Source organism: Stegostoma tigrinum, chromosome 40, assembly GCF_030684315.1.
Source record: "Stegostoma tigrinum isolate sSteTig4 chromosome 40, sSteTig4.hap1, whole genome shotgun sequence".
Lineage (NCBI taxonomy): Eukaryota > Metazoa > Chordata > Chondrichthyes > Orectolobiformes > Stegostomatidae > Stegostoma > Stegostoma tigrinum.
Genome location: NC_081393.1, coordinates 17,289,915 through 17,308,629, shown reverse-complemented (window position 1 = coordinate 17,308,629; position 18,715 = coordinate 17,289,915). Strand labels below are relative to the sequence as shown.

The window sequence follows — 18,715 nt, the reverse complement described above, 5'->3', positions numbered from 1 at the left end:
TAACCGCACCTTCCCCACCACCTTCCTGGTGTCAGATGCAGGAGTGTGGGCCGACAATATCACCGGGGAGGGATTTGTTCGAGCAGGAGCTGAATTTTGACATGGGGGGGGGAAGGAGGAGGAGGTAGAAGCAGGGAAAGAAGGCGAGAACAGTGAGACGGAAGTATTTCAGCAAGTGGGACGATGTTGGCCAAGTGGGTCACACTGAGTCCGAGACTGGGAACTGTTAATCTGGTCCAATTGTGGACCCCTGGCTGACAGAAACGTCACCACGCAACCATTCTCTCCCCTGTTTTCGGTGGATTTCTTGCAGCTCCTGGGGAGTCAGGGGCCTCAAAAGCGAATGATAATGGAAGATGGCTCTGTAAATTGAATTGGGTGGGGGTGGGGTTGCGAGTAATGAGGTGGGGGCAAGTTTGGAAGGCAAATGGATTTCACCTGACTTTGAGATATATCACTGATGCCCTATGTTCCAGTCATCAGAAAGTGCTAGGCTGGAGGGCGACCTGTGTTGTTTTGCCGAGGGACCGAGCCATTGAATAGCCCACCGCTGAGATGAGCCTTCCCCTTCCCGGAGGGAGTTTGTACACCAGATACACGAGTGACCTGGTTTGGGTGGGTGGTGGTGGGGGTATGGCCGCGACCTTTAGCCTCCGCCAACGCGGAGACTCCTACAGTGCGGGTGACTACGGCATGCCGCGCGGGGCTTTTCAATGTACCTGTCAGGCGTGGGCAGGAGCAAAGGCTTCATGAAGCTCACGGGTAGCGGCGCCTCGACCACGGTGTCACTCGCACAGGCGGTGGGATGTCGCGGAAGTAGCAGCCTCCCCGGCTCCTCACGCCGCGATGGCAGAAGGGCTGCGGGGATGAAGGAGAATGAAACGGTCAGGGCCACAGGCTGAGATTCAAAACTAAAATCCCCCCAACCCCTCCCACCACCCCCCTCCCTCCCCCCGCTAAAGCCGATGCACTGGACCTCGCTCCAATATCCTGCTACCCCACTCAATAGGATCATGGCTGATCCCACATTCTTCATGTCCGCTTTCCTGCCCCTTTCTCCCCCTGTGACTCCCCAACTGATTAAGAACCTATTGATCTCTGCCTTAAATATATACAAGGACTCTTCCCCCCCACCCACACAGCTCTCTGTGGCAAGGATCCCAAAGTCTCACAATCCCCCCCGAGAGAAGAAATTCCTCCCCATCTCAGTCTTCAGTTGGTGCCCCCTTTACTCTGAGGCTGTGCCCTCTGGTTCTAGACTCTCCCGTGAGGGGGAGGACCCTCTCAGCACTGACCCTGTCGCTATGTTTCAATGGGATCGCTTCTCATCCTCCTAAACTCCAGGCAGTTAGAGTCCCGACCTGTCAAGCCTTTTCCCACAAGACAATCCCTCCATCCCCAGGGATCGTCCCAGTTCCTTGAAAGTGGAGTTGCAGGTGGACAGGCAGTGAGGAAGCTGTTCCGTACGCTTGCCTTTATTGGTCAGTGCTAAAGCCGAGGACTGGACCTCACTCTAATATCCTGCTACCCCACTCAATAGGATCATGGCTGAACCCACATTCTTCATGCCCGCTTTCCTGCCCCTTTCTCCCCCCGTGACTCCCCAAGCTGCCTCCAGTGAAATGATATCTTTCCTTAAATATGGGGGGGGAACCAAACCTGCTCACAGTTCTCCAGATGTGGTCCCCCCCAGCACCTGGTCCAGTTGCAGCAAGAATTCCCTACTCTTATCCTCCAAACCCCCTTGGAATGAGGCCCAACATTCCATTGGCTGTTCCCGATTCTTTGCTGTCCCTGTGTGTGAGCTTTTTGTGTTTCATGTACAAGTACCCCCTCAGTCACATCCCCTTGGCATTACAGCTTTCTGCAGTCTTTCTCCATTGAAATTATACGCTGCTCTTTTGCTCTCCCTTCCAAAATGAACAGCCTCTCAAATTCCCATTTGCCAACTTTTGCCCACTCCCTTAATTTATCAATATCTTTTCTTCTGGTCTTTAGCCAGTTACAGACTCATCGAGCTGAACGGCATGGAAACAGAGTCTAAAGTCCAACTCGTCCATTAATTTAGTCCCATTTGCTGGTTTGTGGCCCCTATCCCTCTGAACTCTTCCTATTCATGTCCCCATCCAGATGCTTATTAAATGTTGTCATTGTACCAGCCTCCACCACTTACTCTGGTGGCTCATTCCATACGCATACCACCCTCTTGTATGAAAATATTGCCCCTAAGATCCCTTTTAAATCTTTCCCCTCTCATCTTAAACCTATGCCCTCGGGTTTTGGACTCCCCTACCCTAGGGAAAAGACCCTCCAATCCTGGCAACATCCCTGTAAATCTTTTCTGAACCCTTTCACGTTTAACAACATCCTTCCTGTAGCAGGGAGACCGGGATTGAGCGCAGTATTCCAAAAGTGGCCCTAACTAATGTCCTGTACAGCCGCAACATGACCCTCCCAACTCCCTATACTCAACGCACTGACCAATAAAGGCAAGCGTACGGAACAGCTTCCTCACCGCCCTGTCCACCTGCAACTCCACTTTCAAGGAACTATGTACCTGCCCTCCGAGGTCTCTTTATTCAGCAACACTCTCCAGGACCTTACCATTAAGTGTATAAGTCGTATGAGCAGGAAAGTTTGATGTTTTGAGGCTAGATCCTTCATCAGAAAAGGGGGAGGGGAAGACGGTTCTGAAATAAATAGGGAGAGAGGGGGAGGCGGATCAAAGATGAACAGAAGAGAAGATAGGTGGAGACAGACAAGTTAAGGAGGCAGGGATGGAGCCAGTAAAGGTGAGTGTAGGTGGGAAGGTTGGGATGAGATTTGGTCAGTCCGAGGAGGACAGACAGGTCAAGGGGGTGGGATGTGGTCAGTAGGGAGGAGATGGGGTGCGGCTTGAGGTGGGAGGAGGGGATAGATGAGAGGAAGAACAGATTAGGGAGGCGGGGATGAGCTTGACTATTCACCCTATCCATGCCCCTCATGATTTTAGAAACCTCTATAAGGTCACCCCTCAGCCTCCGACACTCCAGGGAAAATAGCCTATACGGCCTCTCCTGATAGCTCAAACCATCGGCTATATCTTTGTAAATCTTTTCTGAATCATTTCAAGTTTCACACCATCCTTCCTATGGCAGGGAGACTGGAATTCAATGCAGTATTCCAAAAGTGGCCCTAACCAATGCCCTGTACAGCCACAACATGACCCTCCCAACTCCCTTACTCAATGCACTGACCAATAAAGGCGAGCGTACTGAACACCTTCCTCACCGCCCTGTCTACCTGCAACTCCACTTTCAAGGAACTATGTAGCTGCACCTCCAGGTCTCTCAGTTTGACAACACTCCCCGAACATTAAGGTCTGCCCTGGTTAGCCTTACCAAATGTGATACTTCACATTTATCTAAATTAGACTGCTCCTCAAATCCATTGGCCCAGCTGATCAATGATCTTAATTTACATTGCAAGATCTGAACGCAGAATGGTGTCACCCCCAGTGGCCCCGAAGTGGAACCTCTCTGCAAAGGGAGATTTTTCATCCCTGCAGCGATCAGGACACGTACGCAAGAGTGCCAAATTGCAAACCATCATGACAATTCACGGAGAAAAAGGGAGCAGATCCGTCAGAGAGACAATTGGCTGAGGAGCTGCCGTCAAGAAAGCAGCAGGGAACCGCAGGGTCCTGGAGAATTCAAAGCAAAAATAGAGGTGGGCAGGGTTAGGACACTTTACAACTGTTTGTGGAGAATGTGGCCAGATTGTGGAGCGCCTTTTGAAATTCCTCTACATCTTGTCGAAAGATTAAACACCAGCAGTATTCTGTTAAGCAATCAATGTGTCCCCTGCTATTTCAAAAGCAGTTCTGTATTATTTACTATCATGCTCTACAAAGTACAACATTAGTTAGTCACGCATAAAAGCTCCATACAACTGCTAACCGTCTCTGCACTTGAACTACGAACTCTTTCTCATTTCTTATTTGTTCCCTGTTTTTTAACTGCAAACTCTTCAGCTCCCCATGATGGTCTTTCCCACTTAAATAATGCATCTGAGTATACAACTCCACATCCTCCTTTTTGGACAACAAAAGCTCAGGGATTGCTGACATCGGAGGGGTTCCCAGATGAGAGAATTTTGAAGACTCGCAATTGCTGGGCCGTTCTCCATGTCTGGGGTGGAGAAGGCTGGCAAGGCTTTGTTGTCCAGTGTCCCCCCACTTCCCCTACTTGACAGCAATGCCAGACCTGATGATGGGCTCATGATATACAGCATTGCGGTGCTTCCTACCCTCCTGCAGGGCTCTGAGGTGTGGGCTATTTAGGGCACCAGGGGGCTTAACACTGACATTGCCCGCTCACGATCTCGCAAGTCCCATGGGGAAGACGGATGCACCGACGCTAGCGTCCCTCGACTGGGCCGACGTTCCCTCCCCAACTGCCCCCATCACTGGCCAACCCTCAGTCGGCCGCAATGGGCCAGGACCATCATCCGGGTGACCGACGCGAGGCTCCCCAGGGGGGCGCTCTCCTCCCAGCTCTGAAATGGCTACAGGCTGGGGTCAGGGAGGGGAACGCCCTCACCAGGCGAAACGAGACATTCCCACCCTCACTCGCAAATCGCTAGGCCAGGAATTTCTAAAGTAGAGGATCTGGGAAGGCGTTGAGCACCTGGAGACTTGTCATCTTGGGAGGGTCGGGGGGGGGGGGGGGGGGGGGGAGTGTAAGCCCCGCCCACCTCTTTCCCATCACCACCTTCTGCACCCCCACCCAACGTGTAACAGAGCCTGCGGTAGCCATATTGATCCATGTGGCCAACAACAGACTCATCCTGAGAGTCATCTTCGTCTGTGAGGGACCGTCAGCGATCAGTGATGATGACGACGCTGCCCCTCACCCCAAAACTACTTCACCAAGCTTCTAATGTTTTTCCTACGATTGCCTCTCACTCTTCTCAACCCCAGGGAATACCAGCCTTGTCTGATCGATTACCAGTAGCTTGGTGGTAGAGGCTCAGTTGTAAAGAAATCTCCATTGCGTGCCAGTATAATTCAGACGTCCTGAAGGAGAGTGAATGCCCAGGAATCTGACAACCCCGGCCTTCGAAGAGAACAGGGCTAACTGTGTCCTGATTGACGCTGCCTGTGCTTCCCACTCGACTGTTCGGGAGGCGTCCAGCCCTTCCAAGTCATTTCTTCAGGCTTCTCCCATCCCGGGGAAGAGATTTGCCCCGAGACAGTGCGCCGAATCGCTGCAGGCGCAAAGACAGGATCGGGAAGCTCAGAAAACGCAGGTTCGCACGACTGTTATGGCGCAGGCCCGTCATGCCTGCGCCTTGATTCTATCCCTCCCCCATACCAAGTGCCCATGCTCCTGACTCTTCCCCCACACCCCGGCCGACCATTCCTTTCCACACACCCCTCAGATGCCCCTCTCCAATGCCTCAGTTGCTACCTTCGCCACATTTCCAGGCTGCGTGATCCACACCAGGTGAAAGCAGATTTTCTGACGTCACCCTTTCTTCGTTTGCCGTCACTTTAAATCTATCCCCCTCTTGCTCTTGTGTCTTCTACAAACAGGAACAGCTTCTCCCTTTCCACACGGTCCAGCCCCTGCTCCTGGATTTGAAAAATCTCTACCAGAATCCACCACCCCCCCTTCTCTCCGAGGAGATCAGTTCTAGCTTCTTCAATCTATCCTCATCGCTGAAGTTTCTCATCCCTGGGAATCATGCTTGTAAGTCGCTTCCGCGCGGTCTCTCTCTCCAACGCGCTCACATCTTTCCCCTGACGTTATGGACCAGAGCAAACGCCACACTGCAGCGTGTTGTCGATTGCAAAAGCTTTGCTTTGTTCACATTGGGCATAACTCCAGAAGCGACTTCTTCCAGCCCCAGGCACACCCTGTGCAACACTCACCACCTCACTGCCTTTGAGTCCAACAATCCTGAACAAGAGATTTGATCTCTTCAAGAGCACCCCATTTGTTACGAACCAGGCCAAACCCCTTCAAAATATACCAAGATGGTAGCCTCCCCACCACCACTGTTTTCTTGTTAGAAAGACAAGTGCTGGGTGTAGCATTCCATATACAATTCTACTGGTCAACCTACCAGATTGAAGTCAAAACGCACTTTATTCATAAACTATTGTTAAAATACAACAAAAAAGGAAAAAAGAAATTGAACTAACTTAACTCTATTGGAAAATTTAACAGATTAATAGATTATTTCTCCGAGCGATAACTGTTCCAATATAGTAACATCTCATAGACACACCCTTGGCAAAGGCAAATTCAGTAAAACAGATTGTCTCACATGCGTTGCTAGCAACAGGAAGCTGTAACAGAGCGACAAATAAGAGCCTCCACATCCAGCCTTAAGACCCCAGCAACTGCAACTGAAGAAAATAAAACTAAAGATCCTGGTTCCCTGCAAGCTTGGCCTCACCTGTTGTCTGCTTTTATTGTTCCAGCTTTTTAAAATATCCCCAAGGCCTCACAGGCTCTGTTGCCTTTCAATAGACAGCTCTTCACTCCCAACTTCGAACCTCACTTCAAAAGAAAGGGATAGAATACACCTCCTAAAGCCATCTTATTGTTAAAGGCACCCACAACTGTACACAATACTCCAGCTGAGGTCTAACATGTGTCTCGTACAATTTCAACATCGCCTCCCTGCTCTTGTACTCTGTGCGCCAATTAATAAAGCCGAGGGCAGGGGCACTTTATTTAACACGGAGAGTGGTCCGTGTATGGAATACATGTCCAGAGGAAGTGGTGGATGTGGGCAAAGTTACAACGTATAAAAGACATTTGGATAAGTACGTGAATAGAAAAGGTTTAGAGCGATATGGGCCAGGAGCAGGCAGGTGGAACTAATTTGGTTTGGGATTATGGTCAGCACGGACTGTCTGGGCCGAAGGGTCTGTTTCCGTGCCGCGTAACTCTGTGATTCCGCAATAAACTATTTCCACTCATCGGGGATTCTATAACTACAGGCACAGTCCAAGAAGCAGGGCCAAAGCGTTCAGGACAGATATTAGGAAGCACTTCGAAACCCAAAGGGTGGGAGAGGTTTGTTAGTTTGAAATCCCGAGAGGGATAGATTTTCAGGAAGTGAAAGATGATGTGGAACTCGGGTCAAAGGTAATTGTACGGAGTTAGGCCGCACTGAATGCCGGAACAGGCTTGAGGGGCTGAATGGCCTACTCCTGGTTCTCTGTGACGTAAATTCAACAGCACAGCAGAAGCGATGGATTGTCAAAGGTTTTCCGCCGAGATACTTGCAGAACGGACACGTGGAGGCGAAGATAAAAAGGGGCTGCTCGTTTGCAATGGAGTGAAGGGAGATTGGCAGGCCAAACAAGGATCAGAGCAGGCACAGGAGCTGATGGCTCTCCCGTGAAAGGCTATCAGTTGGGACTGAACAGTTGCAACTCCTTGCCCAATGAGTCTGGGGACCAACTGGCACATTGGGAGTGTTGAGGGGGAGGGGGTGTCCCTGTCGGAGTTTTCGAAGGGAGGGACCATGGTGTAGAATCCTGTTCACCTGTGCAGGTCAGCTCTCGCAGATCTAAGGGTTCTGTCTCTCTACTGCTGTGCTATCACTTACAGCGGCTCCTAACACAACAGACTGCAACACGGACACTACAGTCCTGCCTCCTAGCACCACATAGAACGAAAGACGCAACACCTTCCACATACAGGATCCAACTCCGTTTAAGGAGAAATATTTCCTCCATCCTTACCCAAACGATCCCCCCCTCACTATATTTCTGTAGCCCTCCATGGTAAAGAAATCCACAGATTCACTCCCCACAGAGAGAAGAAATTCCTCTTAAATCAGCGACCCTTTATTCTGAGATTATACCTTCTCCTAAAAGGGGAAACAACCTCTCCACATCTCCTCCTGTCAAGTCCCTCTGATAATCTTGTTTGTTTCAATAAGGTCATCTCTAAATGGGGACAGGTCCTGACCTACTCAAACTCTCCTCGTAAGACAGTCCCTCCGTACCTAAGATCAGCCCATCTCTGCTTGGATACAGGACCCTGAAACCATTCACAAAATTTCAAGCTACGGTCGGACAGGTGCCTTGTGCAGTTTTAGCGAAACCTCCCCTACTTTGCACTCCACTCCCTCTGAAATAAAGGCCGACGTTTTGTTTGCCTCATGAAAACCGAAAGAACAGTTGTAACTCGGAAATGCAAGCTGAAAAAGCTCAGCAAGGTCTGAGGAAGGGACCCCAGACCTGAAACGGTGACTCCGATTTACGTTTCACAGGTGCTGCCAGACCTGCCGAGCTTTTCCAGAAACTTCCGCTTTTGCCTTCCCCGTTACTCACTGAACTTAGCCGCTGGTGGTCTTGCTTGAACCATGGAATGAGTAATCACGCTTACCCACTGATTTCAGAATTAACTTCTCTTTATGGGTAGTGTAAGCGCCTAAAGGCAGACAGCCCAGCTCCAAGTTGAACCCTGGTTGGGTTGATACACAATTGACAACCTGTAACAAAGAGCCAGAACAAATTCATATTTAATTGGACACTGACCATATACCCACAGCAACTACAACTGTAGGTCGGAGGCTGGAATCCTGCAGCGCGTAACTCCCCTCCTGACTCCCTAAAGTCCACCATCGACAAGTCAGGAGGGTGATGGAATACCCCCCACTTGCCCCGGATGGGGGCAGCTCCAACGACACACCAGAAGCTTGCCACCATTCAGAGACAAAGCAACACCTCCCCCCACCCACTTGACTGGCCCCACATCCAAAACCATCCCACTCCCCCACCCCCACCACTGACGCTCAGTCGCAGCAGTGTGTACTGTCTACAAGATGCACTGCAGCGACTCACCGAGGCCCCTCAGGCAGCACCTTCCAAACCCACCACCCACTTCCATCCAGAAGGACAAGGGGCAGCAGGTACATGGGAACACTACCCCCCGCAAGCTCACCCTCCGAGCTCCCACTGTCCCCGACCTGGGAAACATATCAGCCGTTCCTTCAGCGTCGCTGGGTCAGAATCCTGGGACTCCTTCCCTGAGGGCATTGTGTGGGGGTCTCTACTCCATACAGGACTGCAGTGGCTCACCCTGCCTTCTCAAGGGGGGGCAACTAGGGGGGAATGGGGCAATAAATGCTGGACCCAGCCAGTGATGCCTACATTCCATGAGTTAATAAATTAAAAGGAGTTACATTGGCTGTCTTTCAACCTAATGGAACCATGTCTGAATCAAGAGAGCTGGGGAAAATTGAAACCAATCCATCAACTATTTCACCCACCACTCCTTTGAAGGGCCGAGGATGAAATCCACTGGACCCTGGAGACTTGTCAACTCATAAATCCAACAGTTTGCAAAGAAGTGCCTCTCTCATTAATGTAATTTGCCCTCCCTTCCATTGACTTATTTATCGCTGTTTGTAGGATGTGGCCTGTATCCTTGACGGCAAAGGCTGATGTAAAATAGCCCATCAATTTGTCTGCCATCTCCAGCCTTAACTCAGCCCAGGGTTGGGGGTTAATGGGGTTTTAGAGGCTCAGCATTTGAGTAGATTTAAGGTACAGATTGGTAGATTGCTGTTTCCCAGTGACGTACAGGGTTATGGGGATGGGTTGGATTAACCACAGTCCAATTGGATGGGTGGGGCAGCGTGGAGGGGCCAAACTGCCTGCGCCCGCTCCTATCAGCTGCACCTGTTTCCGAGGGCAGAGGGCCGAACGGTGAGCAGGATGCCGGGGGCGCATCCCTTCTGCGTTTCTTCGAAACGGCCATGAGGGCGCGCAATGTGGAGGCCCTGTGACTGAGCTGGCCGGTGGATGTGGGAACGTACCGTCGACCGGCCCATAAGACTCTGCTGGGCGGCTCTCAGGAACGCCGGGAGGATTGTGCACCGGTTACGCAGCTCCAGGACAGCCGCCTGGAAGATTTCCGGGATCTGTGGATGCTGCAGGAGAACGAAAAAGAGGCATTTTCAGTGCAACCAAGGGAACGTGGCTTCTGGAGGACGTCCATGCGCTGTCAACATCCGAAAGCCATCGGTGCGTCATCCAAATTGACCAAGTCGCTGCAAAGGGATAAGAGACACCCCTCCCGACGGCTACCCCACTCTCCCCGTCTATCCCACTGTTATTTCGCTTCCCCGGGTCGGACTCGAGCCCACTCGACTGTCTTTCCAACCGGCTGGCCTTTTTCTGCCTTGCCTCCTCTTCCTTCAGCGTCCAAAACGGGGCACAGAAGGACCCGCTAGAGGCCGTTCAGCTCGTTCCACCATCCTCTACCAGCACGGCCTGATCCCACAGTTGAAAGCCTTTTATCCCCACCCCCGGCCCCTGTCGGATCATCAGGAATCTACCAATTTCAATCTTAAATGCTGTGGAAGACCGAATTCCCACAGCCCCTATGCTATCGTAGGCTTCCGCAAGGGAGCATCTGTGACATAACCTCGGAAAGCGCAGCAGACGTGTTTTATCTCCTCCTGTCCTGGGGCATGACTGAATCTGGATTGGCCAGACATGGCTCATGGGGTAGACACTGTTCAAGGGCACAGAGCAGATCATCGCTTTGTGGGATCCTTTATGTTGACCGGAGCAGACTGAAGAAGCGGTAAGTGGGGAGAGGCAGCGGCATCAAGTGGGATGTGGGCTCACATGGATATGGGACAAATGCTGGCAAACCGTACATGATTTATTTTGGATTGCCTGGTTAACATGGAGGGGTCAGACCGAAGTTTCCATTGCCATATAGCTCTACGACTCAGCCGCTCTGGTGGGTCAGTTAAGAGTCACCTGGGCAGGCGTGAAGTCATGTGTAGGCCGGCACTACCCCCCGCTCCCCGACACCTTCAGCGACACACAGTGTGGGATTGTGGCGAGATCTCTTCACCTGCCTAATGCATTGCAAACAATCGCTCGTCTGTTGGAAATGCCTGTGCACGGAGGCCAGCATGTTCATCCTGACACACCATCACTGACTTCTGGTCTCGTGTCATCAAAATGGCTGGATTCATTGCCACGGGCCCTCCCCGCCTGCACCGCCCAGGCACAGTCTGTCATGGAGTACATTTCACCTAAACAGAGACAGAGAGAGACAAAGAGATTTCTTTCAAACTCAAAGCTGTATGTCATTACCGCAGTATCTCAGCCTTCATTTGTGGAACATAGTCTCGTCTGATACTTCAATTAAGCTCAAAAGTCAACACCCAGTGTCTGGTGCAGCAGGTTCAAATGGAGACTTATAACAACCTGGAAAGTTGCCTGAGCCTGCTATTCAATGCAATCATGAAAATCCCCTTTTCCCCACATTCTCCCTTTAGTGCCAAGAACCAAATCCAAATCCTTCTTGAAACCGAGACAATAAAATGTGGAGCTGGATGAACACAGCAGGCCAAGCAGCATCTTGAAACCATTTGATGCTTTGTCCCCAAACGCTTTCTGTGGCAGAGAATTCCACAGGCTCTCCCCTCATCTCAGTCCGACCCCATCTCCTTTAGGCTGTTACCCTCCGGGTTCTGCATCCCCACCTGCACCACGGTCATTGGGAGCATCCTTTGACCTGTCTGATTCCTGCGGGAATTTGGCAGGTTTCTACGAGATCGCCCCCCCCCACCTTACTCTTGGGAGTGGAAGAGTGGGATCCTTTTTGAACGGAGGAAGGGATGTTAGGTTTTGGGTTTGTTTGCCCATTCATTAACTGGACAGCAGTACAACCAACTACAGTGTAACTCCAGCCCAGACCAGAGATGTTCTCTTCATGTCTTGTTTCAGCCTGGGCTGCCTGGTTACCTTGTTTTTTTCTCTCTCTGGCCAGAGATATTCAGAAAATGCCCTGCAGGAACACGTGTGCACCAACACACACAAACATGAATGCGCACAGACGCACACTCTCTTTGTCTCTCTCTCTCTCACACACACACTCTCGCGCGCATGCACATAATCTCACGCATACACTCTCTCACGCACATGCAACTCGTGCACACACTCTTGCACACATACACACTCACACACACACACACACACTCATGCATACACACATGCTCTCACGCACACATAAAGACTCTCATGCAAACACACACACATGCACGATTATATGTGAAGGCACATGGGCGTGGGCATACTTCTGACCACATCCACACGTGAAAACACACAAACATTCACACACAAACCCAAGTACATAAACACACACACTTGTGAAGTACATGCACACCCAGCGGCATACGCGTGGGCACATACAAACAAATAAACAGCATGCACACGAACCCACACCAATATATGTGCACAGAGACACACTCACCAGCACGTACGCAGACAAACACACACAGGAAGGATACAACGTGCACGGACACACACCCACCATTGCTAACACAGCCCAGGAGAGCTGGACAATTATTGCAGCGCCTGAGAGACAAAAAGGTGGTATACTGTGCTTGCCCAGGGGCTAGCTCTCTTTCCTCCTCTGTTGCTGCTACCACCAGCACACATGGTACCCTCCTCCGCACTCCCCCCTCCCACCCCCCGGAAGCCTGTGTCCCCTCCCAACACCTCCACTCGAGCAGAATGAGCCATTCCATGCCTTCTCCAGGATTGATGACTGTACCTCAGCCATGTTGCTGTAGAAACGATAAAGAGGGAGGGGAGAGCAGGGTCTCTGCAGTTCACGCTGCTGCTGCAGTCATTAAACCCTTTTGTGTTGGAGCTGAATAATGTGAAATGTAAAGAACAAATGCACCTCTCTCTCTCGGCACTGCAGCATCGACAGCATGGTTCCCCTGCACTCTGCAGCCCGAGAAGTTTTCATTTCCCTCATCCCCTCCCCATCCCAACTGAAACGAGCCCAATGTGGGATGACCACCTCGTTGTTCAGCTTATCAACACCCCCCCAACCCCCTTACTAAGCTGTCGGGGGTCAGTGAGAAGGAGGCAGACTTCCCCACCCCTCTCCTCCTCCCCCTCCGTACCTACCCCAAACCTCCCCTGCGCCCCCACCATACCTACCCCACCCCTCCCCTGTGCCCCCTCCATACTTACCCCTCCCGTCCCCTGCGACCCCTCCATACTCAACCCCTCTCCTCCCCTGCTTCCTACTCCATACCCTCCCCTTCCCTGTGCCCCCTCCATACTTACCCCTCCCCTGCGACCCCTCCATACCTAAACCCTCTCCGCCCCTGCTTCCTGCTCCATACCCTACGCTGCCCTCCCCTGTGCCCCCTCTTCCATACCCATCCCTGCACCCCCTAAATACCTACACCTCCCCTGCGCTCCCTCCATACCTATCCCTCCCTCCCCTGCACTCCCTCCATACCTACCCACCCCTCCCCTGTGCACCGCCATGCCTACCTACCCCTCCCATGCACCCCCTCCACAACTACCCTCCCCTCCAATGCGCCCCCTCCATACCTACCCACCCCTCCCCTGCACCCCCTCCATACCCACCCCTATGCCCCCTCCATACCCACACCTTCCCTCCCCGCAACAAGAGATTCTTGACTTTTCCATGCCAATGGATCCAGCCAATTTCTCATAAAGTTCCAATTTGCCTCAGTCCCTGTCGGGGGAACATTGGAGACTTTCCGAGGGAGAATTGTTTCCCCCGTTATCTCGGTCTTTTTAAATCATTTTGCTCAACCCCCTCCCCCCCAATCAAACACTGAGACATGGCACTGGAAGGGTGTTGTTTTTGGAAAGTAATGGCGGGCGGAGTGGTGGCGAGAGATTGGGCCCTCAGGTGATAGGACCAGCGATGGGCCCAGCAGCCTTCTTCCGTGCCTTAACAGTTTCCGAGCTGTGGGAGTCCCTTAAGGCTCGGGAAGAGGCCATTCGTTCCATCATGTCTGTGCCGGTCGTCAAGCGTCTATCTATTCCAATCCAAGTCTCCTGGCCATCTACATCCGTCTTCAATGGGATGGGGGTTCCTGCCTCTCCCACCCTTACAGGCAGTGAGTTCCAGGTTCCCCACTAGCCCTCTGCGTGCAAACCATTTTTCCTCACGTTCCCCCTCTAAACCTCCTGCCCCCTTGCCTTAAATCTGTAGGACTTTGTCAGTGCATCCTCTAATGGGTGGGTTTCTCACTATCCACTCAGCCAGCACCTCTCAAATTTTTTTGTCAGTCCCAATCTGTACCAACGAAAACAACCTGAGCTTATCCAGCCTCTTTTTATCGCTGAACTGCTCCATTCCAGGCAACATCCTGGTGAATCTCCTTTGCACCCTCTCCTGTACAATCATGACCTTCCTATAGCGTGGGGACCAGAACTGCCTTCAATATTCCAGCTGGAGCACAAATTCTGTCCTATGTGGCAGGTAAGCACATTATAGCAAAGATCCACAAACGATTCAATCAGGCTGTCTTTCTCTCACTCTTCCCTCTCTCATTTTTGTCTGTCATTTGTATAAAAGATTTGAATGAGAATATAGGAGCTGTGGTTAGTAGGTTTGAGGATGTCCCCAAAATCGGTGGCAAAGTGGATACTGCAGAATGTCATCCAAGATTACAAAGAGATCTCGATCAAATGGGTGAATGGGCTGAAACATGGCAGATGGAGTTCAATCTGGATAAATGCAAGGTGTTGCACTTTGGTGAAACAAACAAGAGCAGGGCTTATACAATTAATGTTGGGGCCCTGGGTAGTGCTGTAGAACAGAGGGACCCAGGGGTTCAAGTGCATAATTCTTTGAAGTTTGCATCACGTGGAGACGGGGGGGTTTAAGAAGGCCTTTAGCATGCTTGCCTTCATTGCTCAGACCTTTGAGTACAGGAGTTGGGGACGTCATGTTGAGGTCGTACAGGGGCGTTGGTGAGGTGTCTTCTGGAGCACTGTGCCCAGTTCTGGTCACCCTGTTATAGGAAAGATATCATTAAACAGGAGAGGGTTCATAAGAGATTTACCGGGATGTTGCCAGGAATGGGAGGGTTTGAGTTCTTAGGAGAGGCTGGGACTTTTTTCACTGGAGCGTAGAAGGTTGAGGGGTGGCCCTCAACCTAGAGGTTTTTAAAATCATGAGGGGCACAGATAAGGTGAATGGCAGGTGTAAGTTTCAAGACCAGGGGATACGTTTTTGAAGTGGGAGGAGAGAGATTTAAAAAGGACACATAGGGCAAACCTTTTACACAGAGGAGGTGGTTTGTGAGTGGAATGAGTTTCCAGAGGAAGCGGTGGATGGGGTACAGTTACAACATATAAAAGACATTTGGATAAGTACATGAATAGGAAAGGTTTGGAGGGATATGGGTAAGGAGCAGGCAGGTGGGGACTAGTTGAGTTTGGGATTATGGTCGGCACGGACTGGTTGGGCCGAAAGGCCTGTTTCAGTGCCATATAACTCTGAGACTGCCTTCTAGAGTCAGCAGTCCCTGTGTTCCTGGGAAGCTGGAGACATGCCACCTAAACCAAGGGGCACTACCCTCTGGGCCAAGCACCCACTGCACACTGCCTGTGGCAGCCAGGGACCAGTCTCACCCGCTCAGAACTACTCTCACAGCCCCGACCGTGTGCTGACAATGGCCTGTGGGAAAACGGACAAGGCCGCGGGCCTGGTACTCAATTTACGCCGACCCCAAAGGCCAGCTCATGGGTCAGTTCGGAGGAAGGCAGATTCCACAGAGACATTCGGCCATTCGTGACTGCACTACGCCCCCCTCTCCAGCGCTTGATATCCTGCATTTCCCCTTCCCCACATCATCCAATGCCCCTCACCAATTGAACCTGCCTCGCCCACACACTGCAAGGCAGCACCTTCCACATCATAACCTCTCTCTGGGCGAGAAACCAACTTCTCACATCATTCTTGCTCTGTTTGGTGTCACTTTAAACCTATTCCTCTCTCGGCCTTGTACCTTCTGCAAACAGGAACAGCTTCTCCCTTTCTCTGACCAGGCCCTGCTCCTGATTTTGAAAAACCTCCATCAGATGCCCGTCTTCTCTCCGAGACCAGTCCCAACCTCTTCAATCTAACCCCGTCGCTGATGTTTCTCATCCTGGGAACCGTTCTCGTAAATCACTCCTGCACCCTCTCTCCAACGCATTCACATCCTTCCTGTAATGTGGCACCCAGAACTGTGTGCAGTACTCCAGCTGGGGTCTAACAGGTGTCTTGTACCAGGTCAACATCACCTCCCCACTCTTGCACTCTATCCCCCTCTACTAAGCATACTGCCGAAAGATATTGTAGGTCGATAAAAAATCTACGCAAGAATGCCAAATTCCAAAGGCTCACAACAGCCTGGCATTCTTGCAAAGTGTCCTGTTGAGTGTCGATATCTCCCCCCGCCCCAACTTGAGATACCAAGTGAAGACAATATTGTTCATCAGGCACTTCCCAGTACCAGGCCTGCACTTTCAAAACTGCGATTCACACAGGCGGAAGTCTATTCGAGCGCGTCCCTCCGTAAATTTTTCTGCCAGTTAAAATCAGGCCTGAGTAATCTGTTGTTAGAGTGAAACCCACATCCTGACTGCACACGCCCTCCTGAATTACCAAAACAGTTGCATGCTCCACAACCTGCCCAGGTATTGCCCACCCTCACGCCTGCAGCGCACCTAATGTCTTCCTGTTAATCCCAGGAATGAGTTGCCTCGACCTTTTGTCTGTGCCGTCAAACTCCACCGAGAAAACCTGCACCCCTCCCCACTGTGCGCACCGCCTTCCCTCCCTGCTCCTCGGGTCTGCTCTGCTGTTCAATACAACCGGGGGCCGATTGTCCAACTCAGCCCCCTATTCCCAACTTTCTCTCTTCGATCCCTTTAGCCCTAAGAACTACATCCAACTCTTTCTTGAAAACATTCACTGTTTTGTCCTCAACCACTTTCTGTGGCAGCAAATTCCATACTCTCTGGGTGAAGACATCTCTCCTCATCTCACTCTTACCCCATATGTTAGGTTGTGACCCCCTGATTCTGGGCTCCCCGCTGGGACACTGGGAGCATCCTTTACCCTGTCTAGTCCCTGTTAGAATTTGAAAGGTTTCTATGAGATTCCCCCCTCATTCTTCATAACTCTAGCAAATGTACTCCTAACCCAATCCGGTCTCTCCCCATCTGTCAGTCCATGCCCTCTCGTGGAATCAGTCCAGTCAGGAAATTTTAGATTTCAGAAAGCTCATCTCTGGCCTGCTAAGGGATTTCACGCACACCCTGGAGAAAAGTAGGGAGGCGCTGGGGGTTGAGACGGGCACTTTCTAAATGATTTCTGTTTGCTTATTTTAGGGTGCAGGGTCAATACGCAAGGCACTAGCTCTCCCACCCTTACCTGGAACTCCAAAAGAGCCCGGCAATCATTTCAACTTCGTTGTGTTCTGCTCCAATGTCACATCGACTTTGGAGATGCCAGGGTTCTGTGTTTGGACTGGGAGGGGGTTCAGGTAAAGACAGAGAGAGTAGAGAGGTTCCAGTCTCTATATATCCTGCTTCGCCTGCTTCCCCAGCTGTAAGGTGTTCAGCTGGTCAGATTCAGAAAGAAACTGCACTCAGCACATTTACCTTTCAGCTGCCTCCAGCATATACAGCTACATACACGTGGGGTCACAACTGGTAATGAAATGACCTTCAGAGGCGAAAGACACCGTCCAGACAAACAGGCAGGCATACACGCACAGAGACAGAGATACACACACATACGTACACACTCGCACACTCTCACCACACACACTCTCTCACCACACACACTCACACACACAGATACACACAAAGACTCACACCACACTCACATGCACACTCTCAGATTCACACCATACTCACATACACACTCTCACACAGAGATACACACACACAGATTCACACATATACACTGTCTCACATACAGATTCACACACACAAATACACACTCTCACTTATGCACACCAACACACACCAACATATCAACACACCCCTGACATACAAACACATGTAAACACGCAGACACATCCACAGACCTAGAGACACACATCAACACACACACATAGACATCAATACACTGATACACACACAGACACAGCTTCCATAACAACCCATCTCCGAACCTGCTCTTGTTGAGGGCTCTTAGCCCATATTGGTCGAACTCTTGGGATTGACAGCACTACCCCTCACCTCTCCCTGTTGGGGTGGGAGTGTGGCAATAGTTGCATGAACCAAGACAGTCTCCTAAACCCTGACAGAACACCGACATGCTCCCCCGCCACTGAAAACTGCTGTATGTCCTGGTGTGAGAGCCATACCCCTCTCCTTCATTGTTTGTGGGCAGTCACACCGTTTCCAAATCCCTCCCCCCGTCACAAAGCACGGGGTGGGGAGACAGCAGGAACCGACCATCCAGCCCCAAAATACAGTCAGACATCTATAAATGTCCTACCTTGTGTATGGAGGAGAAAAGTGCTCAGTTCCCCGCACTAAGCTGCCCTTCAGCAGGGCACTCACAACCTCTCCAGCACCAGCCCCTTCTCGCTTTTCCTGTCTCTGCTCAGAGAGAGGCAAGAAAGGGACTTGGGGGAGGAGGTGTACAGGAGAGAGAGAGAGAGAGAGAGAGAGAGAGAGAGAGAGACGGACAGAGAAAGAGAGAGGTGGAGACTGACTGCTGGTGAGGTGGGCGGACTGGGTCTCACATCTATCTCTCTCACACACACACACACATACACACAGAAACACTCTAACACACACAGATACATTCTATCAGACATACAAACACAGACACATGAACACACAGAGAAACACACAGATATATACACACACACAACACTCTAACACATGCAC

General features: G+C 51.2%; 2 protein-coding genes across 2 annotated transcripts in view; both read right to left on the bottom strand.

The window, feature by feature from the left end:
- LOC125448156 (zinc finger MIZ domain-containing protein 1-like) overlaps positions 1-5,031 on the bottom strand; it is a 51,654-nt gene extending 46,623 nt beyond the window's left edge. The window contains exons 1-5 of the mRNA XM_048523229.2: positions 4,968-5,031; positions 4,735-4,844; positions 4,456-4,552; positions 3,461-3,541; positions 720-858 (exon numbers count right to left, since the gene is read on the bottom strand). Coding sequence (XP_048379186.2) covers positions 720-858; positions 3,461-3,541; positions 4,456-4,552; positions 4,735-4,844; positions 4,968-5,031 — 491 coding nt within the window. The remainder of the gene's footprint in view (positions 1-719; positions 859-3,460; positions 3,542-4,455; positions 4,553-4,734; positions 4,845-4,967) is intronic.
- Positions 5,032-5,113: 82 nt separating this feature from the next.
- LOC125447964 (zinc finger MIZ domain-containing protein 1-like) lies at positions 5,114-18,454 on the bottom strand. Its single transcript, XM_048522789.2, has 5 exons — positions 18,318-18,454; positions 10,881-11,064; positions 9,829-9,942; positions 8,394-8,499; positions 5,114-5,247 (listed from the first exon to the last, which is right to left on the bottom strand). The coding sequence occupies exons 2-5, from the start codon at positions 10,947-10,949 to the stop codon at positions 5,114-5,116; spliced, it is 423 nt and encodes a 140-aa protein (XP_048378746.2). The 5' UTR covers positions 10,950-11,064; positions 18,318-18,454.
- Between the last annotated feature and the right edge of the window lie 261 nt (positions 18,455-18,715).

Coding starts and splice junctions, on each gene's coding strand:
- LOC125447964 (XM_048522789.2), bottom strand. CDS start 10,949: ATGAACATGCTGGCCTCCGTGCACAGGCATTTCCAACAGACGAGCGAT. Junction 9,943..10,880: donor GTTTGCAATGCATTAGGCAG/GTGAAGAGATCT, acceptor GTTCTCCTGCAG/CATCCACAGATCCCGGAAAT. Junction 8,500..9,828: donor GTCTTATGGGCCGGTCGACG/GTACGTTCCCAC, acceptor TCTTTGTTACAG/GTTGTCAATTGTGTATCAAC.